Source organism: Microcebus murinus, chromosome 15, assembly GCF_040939455.1.
Source record: "Microcebus murinus isolate Inina chromosome 15, M.murinus_Inina_mat1.0, whole genome shotgun sequence".
Taxonomy (NCBI): Eukaryota; Metazoa; Chordata; class Mammalia; order Primates; family Cheirogaleidae; genus Microcebus; species Microcebus murinus.
Window position 1 is genome coordinate 76,162,888 of NC_134118.1, and position 23,902 is coordinate 76,186,789.

A 23,902-nucleotide genomic window follows, 5' to 3' on the forward strand; every position below is an offset into this window, starting at 1 on the left:
TGGTGGGATCTGTCATGTTCTGTTTTTGCTCACGTGCTCTGCTGCTCTGACACAGTGGATGGAGAAGGCTCTTGGTGTTCTCATATTTCAAAAGATTTTTTCCAAAGAAAAAAATGTCAGGAAAAAAAATAGGAATTTGCCTTTTTATTGAGGTATAATTTACATAAAATAAAGTGCAATGGTTTTAAATATACTTTGATACATTTTTGTGAATGCAGACACTGCATTGACATCAAGATAACGAACACTGCTGTCAGCAGCTCCTTCCTGGCTGTCAGCCCGCCCCACCTGACCATTGCCTGTGTGTGTGCGTGTGTGTGTGCATGCATGTGTGTGTTTAAACTATGTAATGATCGCAGTGTTTGACACAGTTTTTGGAGGAAACATATCTGTGCTTAGAAGCTTTGTTTTGGCCTTTTAAGGATTGACTTCATAGTTCTTATTAAAAAGAGTTTGTGTGAAAATTGTTATTTTTACTTTTAAATAGGCAAAAACAAAAGCAAAAACAAGAAATATGTTTTATTTAGGGAAGTGGTGAATTTGGAGTCACAGGAGTTCATTGCATGCAGGAAATCCTGTGTGCACGTAGAGGGCTGAGAATGGCAGCTACTCACCGCGCGCCAGAGGTTTTCCACAGGTGGTTGGCAGAGCTACAGGGCATGTTGCAAGAGAGTTCATAGGGGATTCATAGTTGTCAACAAAAATGCAAATCATAATGGCCAGATACAGTGCTTTCTGTGTGCCTGGAAATAATCTAGGCACCTAGCACACGCTCATGCAAAATGGCATACACATCTGCTCAACACAGTGTGAATTTTTAAGCAGATTTCTTATTTTTCTGTGTGTACTACCTCCTAGGTCAGTTGTTAATAAATCACAAAATAATAGAACATGTTATTTTATATTTCAGAATTAATACCTGAATTTCTTCAATTTGTGAATGAAAACATCAAGGCATAGAATAGTTAGGGGACATCGTCAAGGGACTATACAGGGTGCTTTATCAAGCCAAAGCCAGAATTGCCCTCTTACTGGGCTTTTCTTGTGATTCTATTTGAGGCAAAATTTTGTTTTGAACCAAATCAAAGGTATATTCAGTTCAGTACTGGAAAGAAAATCCCAAATATAAATTGTTATGGTGGGGATTCAGTATTATCATCTTTATATATCAAATAATAGATTAGAAAGGGAAACCAGTGAAAATAGTGGGATTTTGCACATATAGTGATCAATTTTCCATTTTATAAAGGAAATGCTGTTAGTATTTACCACTATAAGAAATTTAGAAGACGATATGATGTATTGAAAAAGAAAAAGAGTGATAGAGAACTAATGAGAATGGTATTTTACAATCTTCATCAATAATTTAACTGGGAGTAGAACAGCAGTAGAATAAAATTCAGCTTTTTCATTTAGCTTTGATTTGTCAATGTAGTAGTGGTCAATTGCATTTAATAAACATTTATAAAATAAGATATTATTGAAATAAAAAAACGATGGTATTTTGATACCTGTTATTACAAAATAAATTAATCCAGCAATTGCATCTGCCTCTGCTAATAAGTAGACCTCACATTTAATGTTTACAATGGGGAGACCAGAGTCAGAGTGGATAGATTTTGCATAACTAAAATGAGAATGAGGTTTGAAGGTAAGAAGGTCACTCCAAAGACTTGCTGCATTTAATTACATTTAGCACCACAAAATGGGCTGTCAAAAGACTAATTAACTATCAGACATTACCTTTATTTTCTATGCTGCTCACTTTCAAAGCCTTTCATTATAACACCTGGCAAGTTTTAAAAATTCCCTAGAAAACCACTTCTTCCTGCAGCTTTATAGCATAGAGTTATGGTGGCATGACCTGTTGTGAGAACAACAAAAACACTTTAACAGTTCATTGTGAAACTGTTAAGAAAATTTTAAAAAATCATATTGTAATTACTTGTCACTTCATTTTATGTGATGACCCACAATTAAGCTTAAAGAAACATTTTAGCAAATGAATGGTGGGTATGTGTTTTGATTTCACTATTCAGTGATGTGATTTTTCCAAAATTCTTCCAGAATTGCAATACAACTCTCAATTTCACAGGTCACCTGATCTTACATCACAAAAAAATGTCCAACTGATTCTTTCTTTTCTTGATTTTTTTCCCCGAGGCACTAAAGAGCTCTCTCATCACCTAAATATGCTTTATGTTGCCAACTGAAATTCAAGAGAAGGGAATATTTGCTTATATGTTTCCTGTAATAGTGGCAGATGTATGTGCCACAATACAAAACTTTGATGATAAAATATTGTAATATCCAGAAAATAAAGGCAAACTAAATTATATATATATATAAAAAACACATTTTCAGCTTGTGTGAGGAAAGTTACACATTTGCATGTATAATCCCAATAATTTTTAAAAGTTGGCAACTTCACTCTAAATAAATTATATAACAGCTTCCTCTATACACTGATATTCTTGGTTACATACATTCATTATTTTCTTTTAGATTTTCATCTTTAATTACTAAAGGACAGCCCCAAATAATTATTGGTCGGATTAATTTGAATAGCAGTTGCCTAATTATTTTTTTCTGTTCCTTAGCTATTCATCCCAACCTTGAATGCCACTCACTGAAATATGAAATAAACTAGATTTTGAAACAGTGAATGGAGAGTATAAAAAGATTTTTATTTAAAATATATATCAACAAAGATTAAAACGAGGAAATGATGGGGAAGAAGAAATAAAGCACACACATGAAACAGCGAGCGTGCCATTACATGGAATGGGTGTCACACTGCCTGTGCAGATATTAACGGTAGGCCTCGCACTTGACTCTGGACTTCTTGGCGGGTAAATGTAGGGAGGACTATCATTAGTATTTAGGAGATTGATGGTGCTCCAGAGAGACTGAATTCACTGGAAGCTATAGTTTTTTTCCATGTACTTGTTTATTAGAAAGCCAACAATTAAAGATTCATTGTTGTTGTTGGCTATGTATTCATATTTTGTATTCTCAGGTAGATATGATATGAATAGTATTAATTTTACAAAGGAAAAAAGGAACAGAAGACATTTTACAAGAGTGGTCAGCACATAACCAAAATTTACTGGGTAAAAGAGATAAATGTAACAATTTATCTAAATTAATAATTCATTTTAGGGGGTGAACGTGCTTAAAAAGTTAATATTGTATAACAACATCATTATATAATCCCTAAATATGTAAAATTTGCTTATTCAAATACTCTATCCTACCCTTTTGTGGTACAATTTTTATGGCTTCATGCTAACATTACCTCTAAAAATATATTTTTGAATATTGCTAAGAGGAACTGTAAATGTTCTAATACTACTTAATCATCTTATATTTGGAAATTAAGTATTATGGAAGTATATATTTGTATTATAATAAGATTAAAATGCTCCAGGAGTTACATATAAAACATTATAGTAGAATATCAATCTTCCTAAAATTATTTATGATCTACTACATTTATAAAAATTAGGTACTTTTAAAATGTTGGATAAAGCTTCAAATTTGTATAGAAAGATGTCATTTTTAGATACAAAACAATGTCGCTATTATAATACTAATAGACTGCTGCTACTTCTCAAGCTCAAAAAGTAAATACATTTATATTTTTAAAATCTGTCTTCATTAAATGTCGTCTCACCCTTCACAATTTGTATTAACCTTATTTAAAATATGCCATCAAACTAAGCATCTTAAAAATCTAACCAGATTGCAAGACTATTAATGTTTTTAATAATTTACATTCTTTAAGGTGACCACTGAAGGAACATCTTCCCCCCAACCTCTCCTTGGAATGCCAGATCCAAATGCCCAGGTGACTGCCGCGTGTCACCACCAAGACGTCACCACAGGCGTTTCATAAATGTGCACACAAGTACATGTGCTGTGTTTTCTTTTTCCTTGCCACCAGTATATCTTGTCACTTGTTTGATGGTGCCACCAATAACCATTTGTTTTATTTCTGAAAAACTTTCTCCTCATACCCAATCAATAATCGGGCCCTATTGAATACGTGCCCTTTATGTCTTTAAAATGTGTCCCTTTCTCTCCATCTTAACGCCCATTTCCCTCAGACGAAATCCCTACTCTTTTATCTAGCAAACATTTCGCTGGTTTTCCTGTCTTAATCACGCACACTGCAGATCACAGATCATCTCCAAGCTCTTGCGTGTGGTCTTCCTACAGTAAGCACCCGCTCGTGCCACTCTCCTACCTAAAGCCACAGGACGGCGCGGTGCTGCCTGTGAGACAGAACTGCCACTGGCGAGAAGCCCCCGCCTGCTCAGCGTCTCCCCCCCACACCCGCAGGCAGCACGAGCGCTTGGGTCTCACTGGCCCCAACAGTTTGCCGTTCCATGAACGGGCATCCTTTGTGTACTTTCTTGCCATTCGTTCTGTCCGCTTCTACTGGAGTTTCCTTTTATTTCATGCACCTGAAGGCTCCTATTTTCCTTTCAAAACCTTCACTCATTCTGGCATCTCCCCTCCACCAGCCTGAGATCCCTTTGTCCCTCTGCATGTATGCGCGTGCGTGTGTATTTACATAATATATGTGTGTATATGTAAACTTTCCACTCAATGTATTCCAACTAACTATTTTTACAATTCTTTATGATAAAAATGCCACATCTGTTGCAGACAGAGCTCATTCCATGCAGGATATCTGGTACCAAACTCTACATTAAAATGCAGTAATCCAGGCCGGGCGCGGTGGCTCACACCTGTAATCCTAGCACTCTGGGAGGCCAAGACAGGCGAATCGTTTGAGCTCAGGAGTTCGAGACCAGCCCTCTGAGCAAGAGCGAGATCTTGCCTCTACAAAAAATAGAAAGAAATTAGCCAAAACAACTAAAAATAGAAAAAAATAGCCGGGCTTGGTGGTGCATGCCTGTAGTCCCAGCTACTCAGGAGGCTGAGGCAGGAGGATCGCTTGAGCCCAGGAGTTTGAGGTAGCTGTGAGCTAGGCTGATACCACGGCACTCTAGCCTGGGCAACACAGTGAGACTGTCTCAAAAAAAAAAAAAAAAAAAGGCAGTAATCCACTTTTAGAACAGAACAGAAGGTGGTTTTGGAGATCATGTAGCCCGAATTCTTTATTTTATAGATGATCCTAACATATTAGAGATTATTAGCTTGTACTACACTGGTCTTTCAGAAGTCTAAATGAATGTTACTAGAGTTAAGTTTCCATTATATTTGTCAAATACCTGAGAAACCCTTTATCTGGAATTGGCTGAGCTAAGGTGACTTGTTCATGCTTAACAGCATCACACATTATGTTCGACATGATTTAAGAGCAATTTGGCCTCGAATTGCTAAGATTTACTTTTTTGAAATCCAGGCTTCTTTTGGACAGACACTGCTAAAATCTGGAGATGAGCTTGCACAGATTAGGAGTTTCAGCCCACCTTGTTAAAGTTCATTTCCGTTCTCAATACCAACGTTAGCGCCCATGTGTGCACCTCAGCCAGGTCATCCTTGGCCTTTCCCTTCCGTAAGGCTCCCGCACTGGCTGGGGTGCTAATGCCGGGTCTTCTGCTCCCGACTGGAATTATCGCCCAGGCTTGCTTTCCTGACCTGCCGCCTGCATTGCACGTCCTTGCCCTTCCGTTCCCGTCGGGACTTCTCACGAACTAGAGCTCCCTTATGCCCGTGGTCACCCACGTTTGTCTTCTGCTCCCGCCCGCCCTTGCCAGAGCAGGTGTTCCCACCGTTAGTGGCTGGATCGGCCTGATCCTTCCTAGCTTATCCCAGTCCGGCAGTAACTGGGGGAATTCTGGACTGAAAAACAAGGGTTCTGGCAAAAGAGTGAGGGAAAGTCCACATCACAAATGCAGCGAAGCCCAAAGGTTAAATTATACAGCAGTTGTTTAAAATATGGACTACGTTTTCTGAAACAAAACAAAACGGAACACTTGTTTGTTAGGTCCCCAGGTGAGTTTGCATCGATCAGAGAGAGATTAGAGTGCAGAAGGGAGCATGGCCCACTAAACTCACATGTGCTAGCTGAGATCTTTCTGGATGTAGCGTCACTGGTTGCTCGAGAGAAAGGTCAGAGAGGTCAGAACGCTCGTGCAGAAGAGAAGGGGAGGCTGGAAGCCAGGGGCAGAGGAGACGGCAGCAGAGGGGAGGCTGAGCTTACGCCCGACTCTTTCAGGCACAGGACTGATTCTTATCCATGGGCTTCGGCCAAGAGGAGTTTGGTTGTGTTATTGTTATGGTTTCAAGAGTAAAATCTCAGGCATCTGTATTTACAGCATGTGATGTTTCGCAGTTTTTAAGCTGCCAGCAATGAGAGTTTTACGAAAAAATACAGATGGTTGAAATCCCATGCACAGAAAGTGGCTCATTTTGTTCCTGTGGATTCTGTCTCTGATTCTTTATGTTCACTTTCCCCGGTTGTATCTTCTACCTCTTGGTCAACAGCGCTACCCCTTTATTTGATCATTCGTGTAGAATCGTATGTAGAGTTTTCTCATGGTATTGTTTTCATGTGTTAAATGTGTTCTGATAATCCCCCTCTCACTGTTCAACAGTTTGTGGTTCGGATTGCTCTTCTTAAAGAGACACAACGTAAGAGGTGTCGTGCAACTTTTGAAAATGACCTCATGTAGAATGTATTAAATGGTAAAGAAGAAATAGCTAAAATATTAACAGTCTGCATTTAAGTTGTAATTAGATTACATTAACCATGATACTTTTATCTGTACGATAGTGTTTTATTTCAAAATGAAATCACTCCTTTTGTAGAATAGTATGTCCCAGATTAAATAGGTTAAAAATGAGTGTATGGCATATATGTATATATAGTACAGAGTTAGGTAGCAATGACATTGTTTTATTATTAGGCACAATTTTTTAACTTTAATAAATTTTTAAAAATGATTTTAATAATTAGAAATCAAAAATAGTCTAAGAATTATAAATGGCTCAAATCATTTTTAATACCATCTATGTTATTGTGTATTTTTCTATTATGTTGTATAACAAGAGGTCATAGTTTTCAAGTACAGTGGTTTGAAGAGAGAATTTTTTTATTAATGATGCTTTAAACTGTGATAGTATAATGAGAATGTTATAGTAATTTTAATTTTCATAGTGAACAAAGTATATTCAACATTTTATAGAAAATAATATACCTTATTTTAATTTTTAAAGCTATGTTTCATTACATTAAGCTATAATTAATCTAATAATTATTGAAAACAATTTTTAGTATGAAAAAATTTGAAACATTTGTGTTCTAAATAGATGCATTTAATGCCTTGATAATTTTATTATGGAATAATATGTCTATTAATATTTCATCAACTATATGTAGTATCATTCTTTATTTTAAATATTATGCTTATTTTAAATCTCAAGAGTTTTGTGGAAATATACTTTGTATTTTTAGAACAATAACATGTGCTTATATATGTGCATATTTATAGTTTGCATACATATTTTAATAATTCATTGATTTTCAAGACATATTCACCTTATTTAGGCTAGTGACTAAATATACTTAAAATCACCACATTCATAAAGCTAAATTTGATTTATAAACAAGCTTGAGTTTTTCATGGGTTTAAGATCCAAAAAATATTAGGTCAAGTTCACATTCTATGCCTAGTAGACAGACCATGGCCTTGGAAATACTCTGCGTATTCCAAACGCACGTCCTTCTGTCTCCATCTTTCTTCATGCACTGCATTCTGTTCAGTCTGCCCTATTCCGTCATTCCCTTCTCTTGATTTTGCCAGGAACCCAAACTGGACACTCAGGGCCTTTTCCTTGTCTGTGTCAACTCCCCCTCTGGCCTTCCCCGCCAATAAATCCCAACAGAATATCACAGACCATGACCAATGATGACACCAATAACAGCATTATCCACAGTCACCAAAAGGCAACAACCAGAATGCCTGTCTGCCAGTGAATAGATCAATAAAATGTGATGTATCCATGAAATGGAATATTATCCTGCAAATACAAAGGAATGAAGTAGCCAATCGGGCTGCAACATGGGTGAACCTCAGAAACATTGTACCAAGGGAAATAAGCCAGTCATAAAATTCCACATATTTTATTTATTCAGTTCATATGAAACATCCAGGCAAGTGTCTAGAAGCAGAAATTAGATGAGTGGTTGCCCAGTACTAGGTGGTGTGGGGGAGAAATCCTAGGGGTGGCAACTAGAGGGTATGTTTGGGTTTTTATGGTGAGGAAAATATTCTAAAATTGTGGTGATAATCTTGCAATTGTAAATACACTAAAAACCATTGATTGCAAACTTTAAATGTGTGCATTGCATAGTTTGTGAATTACGTATCAATAAGCTCTTATTATAAGACCTGTCTACGTATCACCTAGTCTTTGTGCTGGCAGCCACCAAGACAGAGGTCTGTCTGAAGACATAATCGTCCAAATGTGATGCACAATCTAAACCTGGAACTGCAGCATCTCAGTTCTCGCTATGATGCACACAGCCAGCCCCCCCAAGTACAGGTCCAGATTTTTCTTGACGATCCAAAGACTCATGAGTGTCCGCCGACATCATGCTGTTTCTCTACCCACCAGCCTCTCTCTGGGGAAAACAGAAGTATGGATTATAGTTCTCTACTGTTATAAAATATTGCGGTAACACACCCCAACTTCATTTCTTCACCTTTACTTCTTAGACAGCAGTAGCAGCTATAGACAGTTTTGGCCGTAAGTTTCTGTTTTGATTACACGTTGTCTGCTCTTGGAGGTCCGTGCACATCAGCCTCTGAGTGGAGTGGGTGACGCTAAACTGCAACTGTTTGTTAACTCCGAGTTATGAATCTCTCAGTAGAGGAAGAATGTAAAAAACGTTATGGCTAAATGCTATGTAAATGGCTTGCTCAAATTGTGTCTGATGGGATTAGATGTCTCCATTTTATAGAAGCTTATTGTAATATTTTCTGTACAACTTTTTTTTTTTTTTTTAGCTTTAGATCCAGCTAAAGACCCATGCTTAAAGATGAAATGTAGCCGCCATAAAGTGTGCATTGCTCAAGACCCTCAGACCGCAGTCTGCGTTAGTCACCGGAGGCTCACGCACAGGTAAACACGGTTGAATTGAATTCCAACCATTGAGCAGTGCTGCTTACCAGGAGTAACTGCCGAGCGTAAATATTTGGCAGTGCACGCTAATCTTTTATGCGGAGCTTTATTGAAACAGTTTCAGAAGCTTGGCTGATACAATTATGGTCCACTTGGGTTAAACGTCGTCATCAGTCAGGATTACTGATAGTAGAATTCTAGGCATATGTGATTAAATAAAGCAGATCTTGTAAAGGTAAGATTAAAATGTAATATCTTGATATTTGTGCCTTTTCAAGTTTGAGAAACAGTTACAGCGTGGATGCCCTCTACCTATTTTTGTTTGTGGATACTCAAACATCTCTGTTTCCCTCAGGGGAGAGTTAGAAACAAAGTTTAAGGGGAAAAATGAATTGGTTGATGTTTATAAAGAGAGATTAAAAGTCCCAAAATAGAGATCTGGGACTGCAGTACATCTGGACACCTTCTTTCGGAAGCCCTGGTGCCGGCAGTCCTTGCATTCCTTCCTGGAGGCTGACCCGGCATTCCCAGAGAGGAGGGAAGGAATCCAGACACCTTGTACAGCAAGCAGCACTGCTTTCTGTAAGGCGGGCTGCGTTTCCAGAAGGATCAGTGGTTTGGAAATAGCCTGTGTGGTTTGGTGCTGAGTCTTAAGGATCAGGACACGACACAACCCAAAGCGAAGCAAATAGGTGTATTCATTTCTTTCATGACTTTTTAAGGTTATTTTCTTTGAGAGAACACTCTTTTCGATGACAGCGGAGCTAATTCCTGTATTGCTTTTAAATCAAATGAGCAAGGAAATTTTGCTATTTGGGTATTCTCAGAGAATAATTGGATTTTTGTCTTTAGTGTAATTGCATATAAATTCTGTTATTCAAATACACCAACAATCGGATAATAAGAATGTCGGAGAATGAGAACATAAGTAGCATTTCTAGAAAACAGCAAATATCAAAGTTACATTGATGTTCTGTGTTAATGTAAAAGCACATGTACGTAACACCCTCTTTTCCATACTGAATGGACAGCGGAAGCATTTATTCCGTAACGCTAAACCTACAGCTGTGGATTTCAAGTTCCAAGGCAGGTTGATGCAACAAAAGTAGAGGGTTTGGGAATGTGTTCAGTTAGGACCAGGAATCCTGGCATATAAGTAGTGTCCTTGTGGAAGTGTGAGGGGGGAGAGGGAAAGAAAAGAGCAGTTCAGAGATACGTAGCATGAAAGATCTCTTGGAAATCATTATTTTATAAAATCAATGTACCGAAAATGATGTCATTTTATAAAGTCAATTGGTAGCGTAGCCCCAGTCAATCATGACTGTGATGTTAATTCTATAAAGGGATAACAAAATTTGGGGCCAGAAACTTACTTTTCTGTTTATTTCTTCAGGATTTTAAATTTCTTGGAATACCTGTTAATTAATCATCCTATTTTAGGATTATTAGTATGTGAATGTGTGTAAGTGTGGGGAGTGAACATTTTCACTTGGAAAGTCAATCAGAGCATGGTGTTGAAAGGAATTCACATGTGATCTCTCACCTAAATTGCAGAGATTATGCCAATTCTTTTCCTGTGAAAGCAAAACCTGTTGTATACCACGTTCCAGGGTCCCTGGGGAAGATTCCCGTCAACACACATTTAACACCTTGGAACAGGTTCATCTGCTATTTCATCCCAGGCCCCCTGAACCCAAGTCAGAGAACAACTGGAGACCTCACAGTTACTGTCGAGACACACTTGTTTTGACACTTGCTGGAGACCGAAGCTGGAGGGGCTAAAGTAACTAACTTAGGATCACAAAGTTAGGAATTTTCGGAGCGTTAGTTCCCATCTGTATCTTTACTTACCCCAGAGTTTATGGTTTTTACAGCTTTGCTGTCTCACTGTTTCTCTGACATTATCAAACAAAGACTTAAACAACAGGAAAAAAAAACAACAAAAACCTTCCTTACCATGATGAAAACGATCAAAAGCCAATAACCAGACATCTTTAATATATACAGCTGAAGCTTCTGGCCCAGAGAACACTGATAGCTTTCCTTTGGCACAGGTGGGTGGGCAGTGGGTGGACTCCAGTGTTTTGTGTAAATAGTATTTAGTGCTGTCCTATTTCTGAAAGAGCCTATTGAAAAACATGCACCAATCCACACTATACTCAATAAATAAATAACTAGTTTGCAACGAACTGATTTTAAGGTCAATATTTGATATGCTCGAGCTGTCTTGGGCGTGTCAGTACATAGTGAAGTTTACGCGACACTTAGGGAAAGAGCTTTGCCGAGCAGCCTGATCAGCGAAGACAGCCCATATAAACCATAAACTATGTAGATCTTAGAGTTGAGAGGATTGTGTGTGTGTTTGGGGGGATGGGTAGAGAAAGCAGAGAAAGAGGGTTTAATTAGTCAGTTTTGTCCATTTATCAATATATAATTTGGATTAGAAATTGCTATATTTCTCCTGTTTAAAGGGACAACTTATTTTTTCTTCCTTGAGCTCATCAGTGAGAAAGGAAATAGAACCGGCTGTTTGTTTCTTCAGGGGGAGTTCTGTTTATCAGAAAGGCCTTTTCAAGTTCCTCTGCCCAAAGTAGATGTCACACGCATTTCTCCATCACCTTGGGACCTTGAACTTCCCATCTCACCGTTGTAATAGCGTGTCCACTGTAATCTCCTTCAGTGGACTGAAAGCCCACGAAGGTGGGTCTGTGTCTTAGCCACTGCTTTCTACTCAGATCGTGGCATTTGAGTTCAGTAAAACTGCTATTTGCAGAACATTTAGGGAGGAAAATTTTGAGAAAGAGTTTGACCAGTTGAAATGCTTGCTCTAGGTAAGCTAGGTCTACACCTTGTTTTTTCTGTGTGCCTGCTGCATATTTGTTGAAGTGAATTCGGAAGGGTATGGAAAGTCAATCAACAAATATTTCTAAATGTATTGGAAGAATGAATGAATACAGGAGTTACAGGATACAAAGGAAAGGAGGACATAAATATGCAGTGAGTGGTGGTCGGTAATAATCGGTTTAAGAAACTTGTAGGCCCTTGGCTTGGATTTGTAGATAATTGAAGTGATTCGTAAATGTCTCGTTCCTCAGTGCTTTGAAATGACAATAATTTTCTGAAATCAGAGAAATAGCATGGCTAGGCGTCTCCTGATGGGTTCTAGACTAGCTATAAAACTATGACTGTGAGGGCAATTGCAGAGGATGGTGTCCCGTCCAGATATGTATCCGTCAAAGTCATGCATTGGACATTGTCTCCTCGTGGCTTTTTTTTCTGTGAAGAGCTGGCCTCAAACCAGCATGATGCTGTGTTCTCCTGCTAACTCTGTTACCATCATCATGCCCAAATAGTTGTATGAACAATAGAAAGAACTGGAACTGCAGCACACTTTTCCAATATGGTAACTTGACAAATTATTCAGATGGTTTAATACAGAATATGTGATGAGCTTTGAGTAGGATCCACTTTTGATCTTGTTACGCTGGGAAAAAGACCCACAGATGCCCACAGCTGAGGGGTTCTGCTTCATTGTTTCTGCAGGTAGTGAGCAAGAAGCCTAGTGTTTTCTGTGCCCCGTGCAGCTGCAGGTGGTTACCACTGTTTCCAGATCCGCCTCCTCCACCCGGCCAGCGCTGCCGCCGTGTGAGAAGGGAGAGGCTGGGCAGTAAGACAGGGCGGGGGAAGAGTCGTGCAGGACAGCACCAGCCTTGGTAGTTCCTGCTTCTTTTCACCGAAGGATGAAAGAATAAAAAGGAAGTGGTTTTGGTCCCCTCAGAAGGCTTTACCTAGAAAGTGACGAACCTAAGTTAAATGCTACTTACCAAAAATCTGTATCAAATGAAAGCTATTCCCTAAACTCCTCTATTTTAATTATGCACTCTTGAGATTCATGGTTTTATAATGACTATATTTTGAAAACATCTAAGTTTGTTTATATGGTTATTAATTGCTTGACTATGGTATTTGCATTTTCGTTGTTCTGATGTTGAAATATTTAAGATGGGGAGATGCAGTCCCAAGGCTTAAGTTATGGTGGAGTCCCCAAAAATCTTTGCTGAACTGAACTGAACTTATCATAACTATTTTAATATAATGCTTCTATACTTATGAAAGATGTAACCTCTATGGAATATAAATGTGTTGACAATGTCCAGTATCCATTCCACACTTAATACATGCAAAGCTGTTTAATAAGTTTCTTAAATTGATTTCGCTTTTACAACAACCCTACTGCTTTATACTAAGGGTTATTAAGCCCAATTTACAGAAGTAGAAACTGAAGCTCAGACATTCTAGGTGTTCAGCTTGAGATTAGTTAGATAGGAAGATGATAGCGAGAGATTTAAGATTTGAAATGATGTCCTTTTAAAATAAATACAGCTGTTTTTTTATAATTATAAATTTTAATTATGTTTAAGAATAGATGTTTCTATATCTATACGAGTACTTAACTAGCCATACATTCTTTTAGTTAGGATAATGAGGTTTTGCAACGCTTTTAAAATTAATTACATTAAGAATGGTCGTAGTACTTTGGATAGTGAGATAGTGTAACATCATTTGCTTCCTCTTCTTAAAATGCGGATAATAACTCCATAGCGTTTCCTTTACGCCCGGAACTGTGCTCACATACACATACACTCACGCGTGTGGGCACGTGGTTCACCCAATCTCACAGCTACGGTAGGAGGTCGGGTGGGTGACAATTGCCCTGACTGAACCGATGACGGACGCTGAGACACAGAGATTTCACTTCATTTGTCGCATTGGCGCTGGGACGTTGAACCCGGCCACGGCTGGTCTAGGTACGTGCCTTTACTACGTTGCGCTGCCTTTGTATCTCGCCGATAATGCGTGTTATGTCAGTGGCATGGTCTTCTAAGCATTGTAGAATTATTAATTCATCTCATCTTAAACAACTCTACATTCCTTTAAAAAAATATCTGAAGATCTATTACATAGTCGATAGTTTCTCACCATATTTTAACCCACATTCTTTTTTGCTGAACCTACAGTTCTTGGGTTCTCCTGTTACCCTGTTATCACCCTCGGGGGGATACAATCCCCCCGCCAACTGAGACTTGCCCATGGGCAGGAACTGAATTAATTAGATCACACCGCCTGATCAGGCTATGGCCTGGTCCAGCTTCGGGTTAGATGTTACGTGTTGCCGCAACAAACAAAAAAGCACGTTTCCCAAATATGAAAATAAGTCACAGCACTGACTTTATTTTGAAGTACAGAGCATACCGAGTCATAGCTGGGACGTGGCATTTCCTCTCCCGCTGAAAATCGGGGCCTGTCGACTAAAGCCCCAAATCCTCCGTGTGGCCTTTCCTAACCGGGGCAGGTGGCTTTGCCGCTCCCTCTGCAGCTGCCCCCCTTGGCGCGTTGCATGTTGGCGCGTTGCAGCCTCGTCCCAGCAGGAAACTCGGCCTGCAGAGAGCTCTGAATGTGTGTCGGAGCAGGGGGGCTGGAGCCGGGCTGCCTGACTGTGCGGGCCAGCCCCACTGCCCTTCGCTGTGTGACCCAGGACAGCTTACTGAAACTCTCTGTGCTTCAGAGTTTCCCACTGCACAGTAGGCATTATGAAACGACACCTTCTGTGATGCTGTTTTAAATATTAGTGCGCTAACGTGCAACAACAATTAGAACAGCACCTCATCCGTGGCAGGCCTTTTTTTCTAGGCATACACGTTTTATAATTACCAGATATAATGGACATGGGTTATGTCTGTGTTTTTCTCTGTGAAATGTTCTGCCCGTTTTTTCTTCTGTTCTTCTGGCAAACTCTCCATTTCTGAGGAGGCTTTTAGAATCCTGGGAGGCTTTAGCACCCCGAATTACGAGGGACGGAATCGGAAGCCAGACGGACCAGTTTTAAAGTCTGGCTCCATCTCTAGACTCTCCAGAATGACTTTGAGCAAATTAACCTGTCCTAGACTTCTTGTTTACAAGATAAAGGTGATAATTATGCTCTCTCTCTACCTCTGTTTTTGTGAGAACTGAAAGACATAACCTGCGCAAAGCACTTTTCACAATGTAAGCACTCAATAAACATTAATTATTGAGAAACCTCCACTCAACTTTCCCTCCCAGATCTCCCACCCCAAGGTGCGATTAAATACTCCCGTGTCTCTGTGCTCACAGTGCATCAGACGCACGCTTAAATCTGGCGATGTCATAATTATCCGTGCGTTGACAGGCCGCGGTTTGAGTTGTTGGGCTGCAGCTGACACAGTATATGAGAACATCAGTTGCCTCCTGTCGTGGTCACTGAGATGGAACTTGCGGCTACTTTAGGTGGCAGCAGGGATGTGATCTGGCAGCTCAGGAGGGACAGAAGGGGCAGCGGGCCAGTTCGTGTTGGGGAGTGAGAGGTAGCGAGGAGGCATGTGTCCCATACGATAGAAAAGGTTTTGCATCTCTCTCTCTCCCTGGACCACTCAGTTATACTCCCACACTTTTAAGAAATTATCTGCACACACATATTCACACAATTTTCTCCAAATGGGTATCTTTTATGCACTTCACTGTACTTTGTTTTAACTTATATATTAATATTTCACACATTTACAGTTCAGCATGCACCTTTTATCTCATTCTTTTAAATGACCATAAATAAATCCATGACATAACTATTACATAATTTATTTAACCAATACTTTATTGATGGACACTAGAGTTTTTCTTATTATAGTGCTACATCTAGCACTCTTTGTCATGAATCTTTACATACCATGAGTGTGTATATTTTTGCCATAAATTCCTAGCAGTTGAATTGCTACATTAAGGTGAAAATGCGTTTAGATATTTATCGATATAGCCAGACACCCTCCAAGGAGAGTGTACCAATTTCTCCACTGTAAACAAGGTATGCTGGTGCCTGTTTTATCACATTCTTACCAATAAAGGATACTGTTTAGATATTAAATAATTTCAAGTTTTCAATTATTATGGTTTATTCTTGATTTAAAGTTGATATAGAAAAAGTCACATTGTCCCTTTTCAGTGTCAAGAATGAATGCAGGTGTGTGAGTCTTTGATGATGGAGGGCTGTGCGGGTACTGGTGTGATTGATATGAGCTGTTGTCTCTAAGTTGTAATGTGGTGAATCATGATAAAAATAGTGGCGAATTATTTAATAAAATAATGTGACTGTACCAATAACATTCTTTGGAGCTGCAGAAATATTTTTAGATGAGGATAGTTTTAGCACAAGATAAGGAGATTTAATAAAAGAGCCTCAACAATGAAGAAGAAGTATTGGATCTTCATGCTGTAATAAATTAGGCATAATTTATTTACTCTCACTGTTATAATATTTAAATCTATTATTTGTAAAGTAGTTAATATTTGAGGGACAAATGCTATGACGAACCCGATTAGTCTTTTTTTTTGTTTCTAGTTCAGGTAATCCTTTCATTAAATGAGTATTTCTCATTCTAAATACTTTCTAGATAATCATAATTCTTGGAATTTTAGAAAATTTAATATTATTCTCAATACAGTGACTTCCAATTGTCAATTGGAATGATTATTGCTCTGAATTCATTTAATTAATTCATCTTATTTTAATGTGACATTTTAAATATTAAACTCAAACTTTCTGTTACTGAGTTTTCATTAAAGAATCCAACATTTTGGGTAAATTACAGTGGAACCTCCTGCCAGCCAAGGATTGGCAGAGAGACAATAGTATTTCTGGGTAATGGACATTAAGGGCTGCAGCATATTAATTTTTAAACTTTGTTGAAAGCATTTTTTTTCTTGAAGCTGACTAACGTAGATAAATAATTAGGGAATTGAGAGTCTTACGCTGCTATATTTCAGTCTGAATATTCTTTTGTTTCCCAGATTACTGCTTTCTCTTACTTATTTTCTTGAGATTTCTTTAAAATGGAACATTTTTAATGTTGGGGCCCATCTAGTGTTAAAGTTTCCTTCCTATTTATTTCTGTATTCACATTGTGATTTTTAATATATCATCTGCACTCGCTAATATTCATATGTGGTCAGAGACAGCCACATGTAGGCATGGACACAGGTGTGTCCCGCTCCCATGGGGCGGGCTCACAGCAGGGAAGTGCCCGCCGGCCCTCACACCATTGTGAGATCACACAACTGGCTGTTGCCTGTCACACCAGAACGGAAGGAGCCTCTGTCCCCTGAGAGCCCAGATGGCTAAGACGTGGTGTGACTGCTTCCTCATTCATTCACCACCTGTGGGATGGAAGCAAAATATTCTGATGGTATAGCCATAAGAGAAAAATAAATTAGTTTCCAGAATCATCTTGCGAAAGATCATCCAAGAAATAGCCTCGTTTACCTGTCATATCAAAAGAAAATAAAAGGAAAGCTAAACTTCTGTCACGTGAAGACACTGAAGTTTTAAGAGGTGTGATGGTGGGCAGCATTACCCTAATTAATAAATCTATTTGAAACGTACTGTCAAGAAAGCTTGAGAATTACATGAATGGTGGAAAAACTGCAGAGGTGTACGATGGAGTCTTAGTCATTGTCTCGTCAAGCTTTACATGGATCAAGAGCGCAGAATGATGCGTGTGAGGGTTTTGAAGAACTTGTCTTCTGGGGACCTGGCCTAGCCAGACATGACCTTTTCCACCACATTGGTTCCCTCGACGTTCCAGCGTGACGCTGCACAGCGGCACATAATTCGCTCGCAAACACTCCCAAATGTAAACACTGTATTTACGTTCACGGGTAAAACTGTAGCATATGAGACTCAGGAACCACTGAATGCAGTTTCCATATGATTATAAAAAAATTATTCCAGGCTACGTGGCTCCAGTGAAAAGAGAGGGGTTTTGTGTGTGATGTAAATGTTTATATTAAAAGCAGAATAGAAATTATATTGACTTCAGCCTTTAATCTCAGACACATAATTATTTAAAATATTGGCACTTGAGTGACAAAATACAAATAGATGATTATTTGTAGAGGTAGAATACATTCTTTGTCATTTCTCTAGTTTTCCTTCTTTCTATTTTAGCATGATATCAACTAATATGTATACAGGGTTTATGTGAACTAAAATAAAGTAATTTGGGATCTAGGAAGTTCTTTAGAGACAATTCAACTTAATCCTAGATTCAGTCCATAATGCTCATTGATTGTTATGACTATGAAAATGATAAGGAGGAGGAGGAGGTTGAGAATCACTGGAATAGCAATACCTAAGTACTTATTAACAGTTATCGTAGGAACAGCAATGCCTAAGTACTTATCATTAACAGTTATCGTAGGAACACCAATGCCTAACTATTGACCACTAAACAGTTATTGTAGGAACAGCAATGCCTAAGTGCTGACTAACAGTTAACATAGGACTAGCAATACCTAAGTACTTATCACTAAAAGTTATTGTAGGAACAGCAGTGCTTAAATACTGACCACTAACAGTTATTATAGGAACAGCAATGCCTAAGTACTGACCACTAACAGTTATTGTAGGAACAGCAATGCCTAAGTGCTGACCACTAATAGTTAACATAGGACTAGCAATACCGAAGTACTTATCACTAACAGATAGTATAGGAATAGCAATACCTAAGTACTTACCACTAACAGTTATTATAGGAACAGCAATACCTAAGTACTTACCACTAACAGTTATTATAGGAACAGCAATGCCTAAGTACTGACCACTAATAGTTATCATAGAAACAGCAATACCTAAGTACTGACCACTAACAGTTATCATAGGAACAGCAATGCCTAAGTACTGACCACTAACAGTTATCATAGGAACAGCAATGCCTAAGTACTGACCACTAACAGTTATTATAGGAACAGCAATGCCTAAGTACTGACCACTAACAGTTATCATAGAAACAGCAATACCTAAGTACTTATCACTAACAGTTACCATAGAAACAGCAATACCTAAGTACTGACCACTAACAGTTATTATAGGAACAGCAATACCTAAGTACTGACCACTAACAGTTATTATAGGAACAGCAATGCCTAAGTACTGACCACTAACAGTTATTATAGGAACAGCAATGCTTAAGTACTGACCACTAACAGTTATTATAGGAACAGCAATGCCTAAGTACTGACCACTAACAGTTATTATAGGAACAGCAATGCCTAAGTACTGACCACTAACAGTTATTATAGGAACAGCAATACCTAAGTACTTACCACTAACAGTTATTATAGGAACAGCAATGCCTAAGTACTGACCACTAATAGTTATCATAGAAACAGCAATACCTAAGTACTGACCACTAACAGTTATCATAGGAACAGCAATGCCTAAGTACTGACCACTAACAGTTATCATAGGAACAGCAATGCCTAAGTACTGACCACTAACAGTTATTATAGGAACAGCAATGCCTAAGTACTGACCACTAACAGTTATCATAGAAACAGCAATACCTAAGTACTTATCACTAACAGTTACCATAGAAACAGCAATACCTAAGTACTGACCACTAACAGTTATTATAGGAACAGCAATACCTAAGTACTGACCACTAACAGTTATTATAGGAACAGCAATACCTAAGTACTTACCACTAACAGTTATTATAGGAACAGCAATGCCTAAGTACTGACCACTAATAGTTATCATAGAAACAGCAATACCTAAGTACTGACCACTAACAGTTATCATAGGAACAGCAATGCCTAAGTACTGACCACTAACAGTTATCATAGGAACAGCAATGCCTAAGTACTGACCACTAACAGTTATTATAGGAACAGCAATGCCTAAGTACTGACCACTAACAGTTATCATAGAAACAGCAATACCTAAGTACTTATCACTAACAGTTACCATAGAAACAGCAATACCTAAGTACTGACCACTAACAGTTATTATAGGAACAGCAATACCTAAGTACTGACCACTAACAGTTATTATAGGAACAGCAATACCTAAGTACTTACCACTAACAGTTATTATAGGAACAGCAATGCCTAAGTACTGACCACTAATAGTTATCATAGAAACAGCAATACCTAAGTACTGACCACTAACAGTTATCATAGGAACAGCAATGCCTAAGTACTGACCACTAACAGTTATCATAGGAACAGCAATGCCTAAGTACTGACCACTAACAGTTATTATAGGAACAGCAATGCCTAAGTACTGACCACTAACAGTTATCATAGAAACAGCAATACCTAAGTACTTATCACTAACAGTTACCATAGAAACAGCAATACCTAAGTACTGACCACTAACAGTTATTATAGGAACAGCAATACCTAAGTACTGACCACTAACAGTTATTATAGGAACAGCAATGCCTAAGTACTGACCACTAACAGTTATTATAGGAACAGCAATGCTTAAGTACTGACCACTAACAGTTATTATAGGAACAGCAATGCCTAAGTACTGACCACTAACAGTTATTATAGGAACAGCAATGCCTAAGTACTGACCACTAACAGTTATTATAGGAACAGCAATGCCTAAGTACTGACCACTAACAGTTATCATAGAAACAGCAATACCTAAGTACTTATCACTAACAGTTATCATAGAAACAGCAATACCTAAGTACTGACCACTAACAGTTATTATAGGAACAGCAATGCCTAAGTACTGACCACTAACAGTTATTATAGGAACAGCAATACCTAAGTACTGACCACTAACAGTTATTATAGGAACAGCAATGCTTAAGTACTGACCACTAACAGTTATTATAGGAACAGCAATGCCTAAGTACTGACCACTAACAGTTATTATAGGAACAGCAATGCCTAAGTACTGACCACTAACAGTTATCATAGAAACAGCAATACCTAAGTACTTATCACTAACAGTTATCCTAGGAACAGTGATGCCTAAGTACTTATTACTCACAAATTACTAGGAAATTTGTAGGTACTTTTCATGTAATGCTCTATTTTGTGGTCACTATACTTATCCTTCTTTTACAGTATAAGACATGGAAACCCAGTTTATGTGCATTAAAAAGGCTTCACAAGTATTAAGTGAGAGAGCCAGAGCTTGAACTTGAGACTGTTGGATTCAAAGTCTCCCGGTGTTCGGTGCACCGTTACTTGCCTAACTGACTGTCAAGAGTCACAGGCTCTCTGTTTCTTAGGACATGTAAGACTACAGTCCAGTGTTTTGTCCCCACACTCTGTCACAGAGACCTGCGACTGCACAAATGTCATCACAGAGGAATGTCCTTTACTCGTAGCGAGACCACGCACACTTCCGGATCTTTGTCCTGTGCCACCTTTCGCCTCTCTTTCTATGGGCTGCCACTGTAACTCTGTGTTCATATTAGGCTTCATAAAATGGCATTTTCTTTTTTGTTCTCATTGAGTGCACTCACATCTTTGTCCACAAGGAAGATAAAAACCACCGAGCTGGGTCTCTCTGACATTTTGTTTACCAGCTTACAGAGGTATCAGTTTAATTCATGCCCAAGGAACATTCGGAACATTGCCTGCCCTTCTTATTGCTGCTACTGTTGTGGCTATCACACTCGGCAGCCTTCGTCGTTCTCTCTTACATGTCCCCAATCCCTTTTGTGTTTGTGTTCTAGACTCTGGAGCCATCCTTTACTGTCTTTATAATCTTTGCTGTAATAATCACTGCTTTGTATAACATCTTCAGTCTTTCCGTGTCTGCCAGCTTATTGCTTACCATATGTAAACAAAGTCAAGTTTCTATAATGATTTCTTAAAAGACAAACATGCAAAACTACGTGTCCTCTCTTTACCTTTGGTCTCCTTCTAATTCACACTGTGCAATCCCTGCCATTTGCAGGCAAATCTATTAGAAGAAATTCGATTTTATTTCTTTGTCTTCCCTTTGCTTTTCCATCTATTGCACATTATAAAAAATTCCAACAAGTTATTATGTAGTCTTTCTATAGAGACTTTTACCTTATCTAACTCGCAGTTACTTTAACTTACAAACTTACAATGTTTATGCAGCTAAAGCAGTGAAACTACTTTTTCTCAGGGCATTGGTAGTGTCTCTGTTGCCAAGTTCATTGTCTAGTTTTTTTGTTCTCATATTACTTGAGCTTTCGTCTGTGCTCATGTATCTATAATTCGTTTATCACGGAATGCACGTGTTGAGGGCCCATCATGAGCCAATCACGCTATAGGCATTAGGGTTGCAGAGTTACAAGGGCAAAGAAAGTCTCTAGTCTTGTCACTTCCACATTTTGAAGTGGAAGACAGACAATACAGAAGTGAAGCCGTGCACGGGATAATCTAAGGTAGTGATAAATAAATAACAAGGTGACTAATGGGAGGGGCAGGGGGCAGGGCAGTTAAGGACGTTTTCTCAGAATAGATAATGTTTGAGGAGTTACTTGAGTGGAAAGTCCAGAGTCATTTTCAGATGTCAGGGAAGAGCGAGCCAGGCACAGGGAACAGAGAACGAAAGATCTTACAGCAGAAACGACCTGACACGTGCTCGTGAAGCAGCAGGAGGGCGGGTGCTTGGAGGAGAGGGAGGATACCAGGTATGGAAAGAGTGCAGCGCTCAGATCTTATAGCGCTGTGAAGCCACGTGAGGGTTCTGGATTTTGTCCCGACTGTACTGGGTGAGCCGTGGAGGGCTTGTTCACAAGATGAGTGAGAAGGTGAGGATACGAGTTGGCTTTCCGGAAGGTCACTGCAGGTGCTGCGGGGACTTTCCGGGAGGTCACTGCAGGTGCTGCGGGGAGCAGTAGTGCAAGTGCAGGTCCAGCAGTCAGAAGGAGAGGGTGCGATGAGTGAGTGAGGGACTCTCGTGGGCACAGGCTGGGGCTCCCCCGGGGACAGGGCGAGGGCTGGCTGTGCACAGAGTGCCCTTGGAAAGCCAACCAAATAGTCTCGTGAGTGAACTTGTTATCTTGTTTTGGTGTGTGTGTGTGCGCACGGGGTGAAGGACGTGTGGATCTGTGATGAATAATTACAAATGGCCCTGTACTTGTTGCCATCACTGTGTCAGATCAACAGAACAAGGCCACGTGGTTGTCACGGCGTCCTGATACATCCTGGTCCTGCTCTTCCAGGAGAGTAGGGTTTTTCCCACTGCTACCTTGGTTTTCCACTCCTGTTGCGAGCAGTGGTCATGAATTGTGAGCCGGCTTCTGTGATGATACACATCACAGGATTCGTGAACTCTTTGTTCACGTGCTGTTAAATTATGAATGGTCACACAGCCTAGAAACATGAGCACCTCACCCTGCAAGGTGCAGGCTTCTGAGCCAATCACGATGGACCAGCAGGTGGCACGCTGTGACTAGGCAGTCGTAGGACCTGTGGTTCTCCTTGGCCAGGGTGTGTGGTGTCATCGTTGGGGGCCCCACCACAGTCACAAGAGTGCAGGAGGACAGTTTCTCCCACTGGGGAGAAAGACTTTGTAGTGAGTGTCAGGGTGAGTAACTGGGGTGGGTGACTGTCTAGAATCTTCACCAAGAGAAAAGGATGTTGTGGGAAACATGACAACAAGGAAGTTTTTGACTCCTGTTAAAATTCATGGTTGCCACCTGATCATTATACACATATTAACAAAGAGATTGTTGAGCAAGGGAAACATGGTAGGAATTTGATGTTGCGGTGTTCTGTTCTCCAGCACTTTACTTTGGCTTTGAAGCCCTGAGGATGGACAGGAATAATAGCTTCATAGATTTGGGGAATTTGGAAAAATTAATTTTAAAGTGAAATTATTTCACTTTCAGATTCTGTGATTGAAATTTTTATACCTTTTGACACACTATTAGCGGAAAAAAAGGAGAAATGTATGTTAAAACTTTTAGAGTTTAGGGAAAGAAAATATAACATCAGCCTA

The 23,902-nt window shown here is 39.3% G+C and overlaps 1 protein-coding gene across 2 annotated transcripts in view; it reads left to right on the plus strand.

The window, feature by feature from the left end:
- The window catches only part of SPOCK3 (SPARC (osteonectin), cwcv and kazal like domains proteoglycan 3), a 324,864-nt gene that overhangs the window by 158,453 nt on the left and 142,509 nt on the right, over positions 1-23,902 (plus strand). For both annotated transcript variants that reach the window (XM_076010748.1, XM_076010749.1), the window contains one exon: positions 8,988-9,102. In XM_076010748.1, the coding sequence (XP_075866863.1) occupies positions 8,988-9,102 (115 nt within the window). The remainder of the gene's footprint in view (positions 1-8,987; positions 9,103-23,902) is intronic.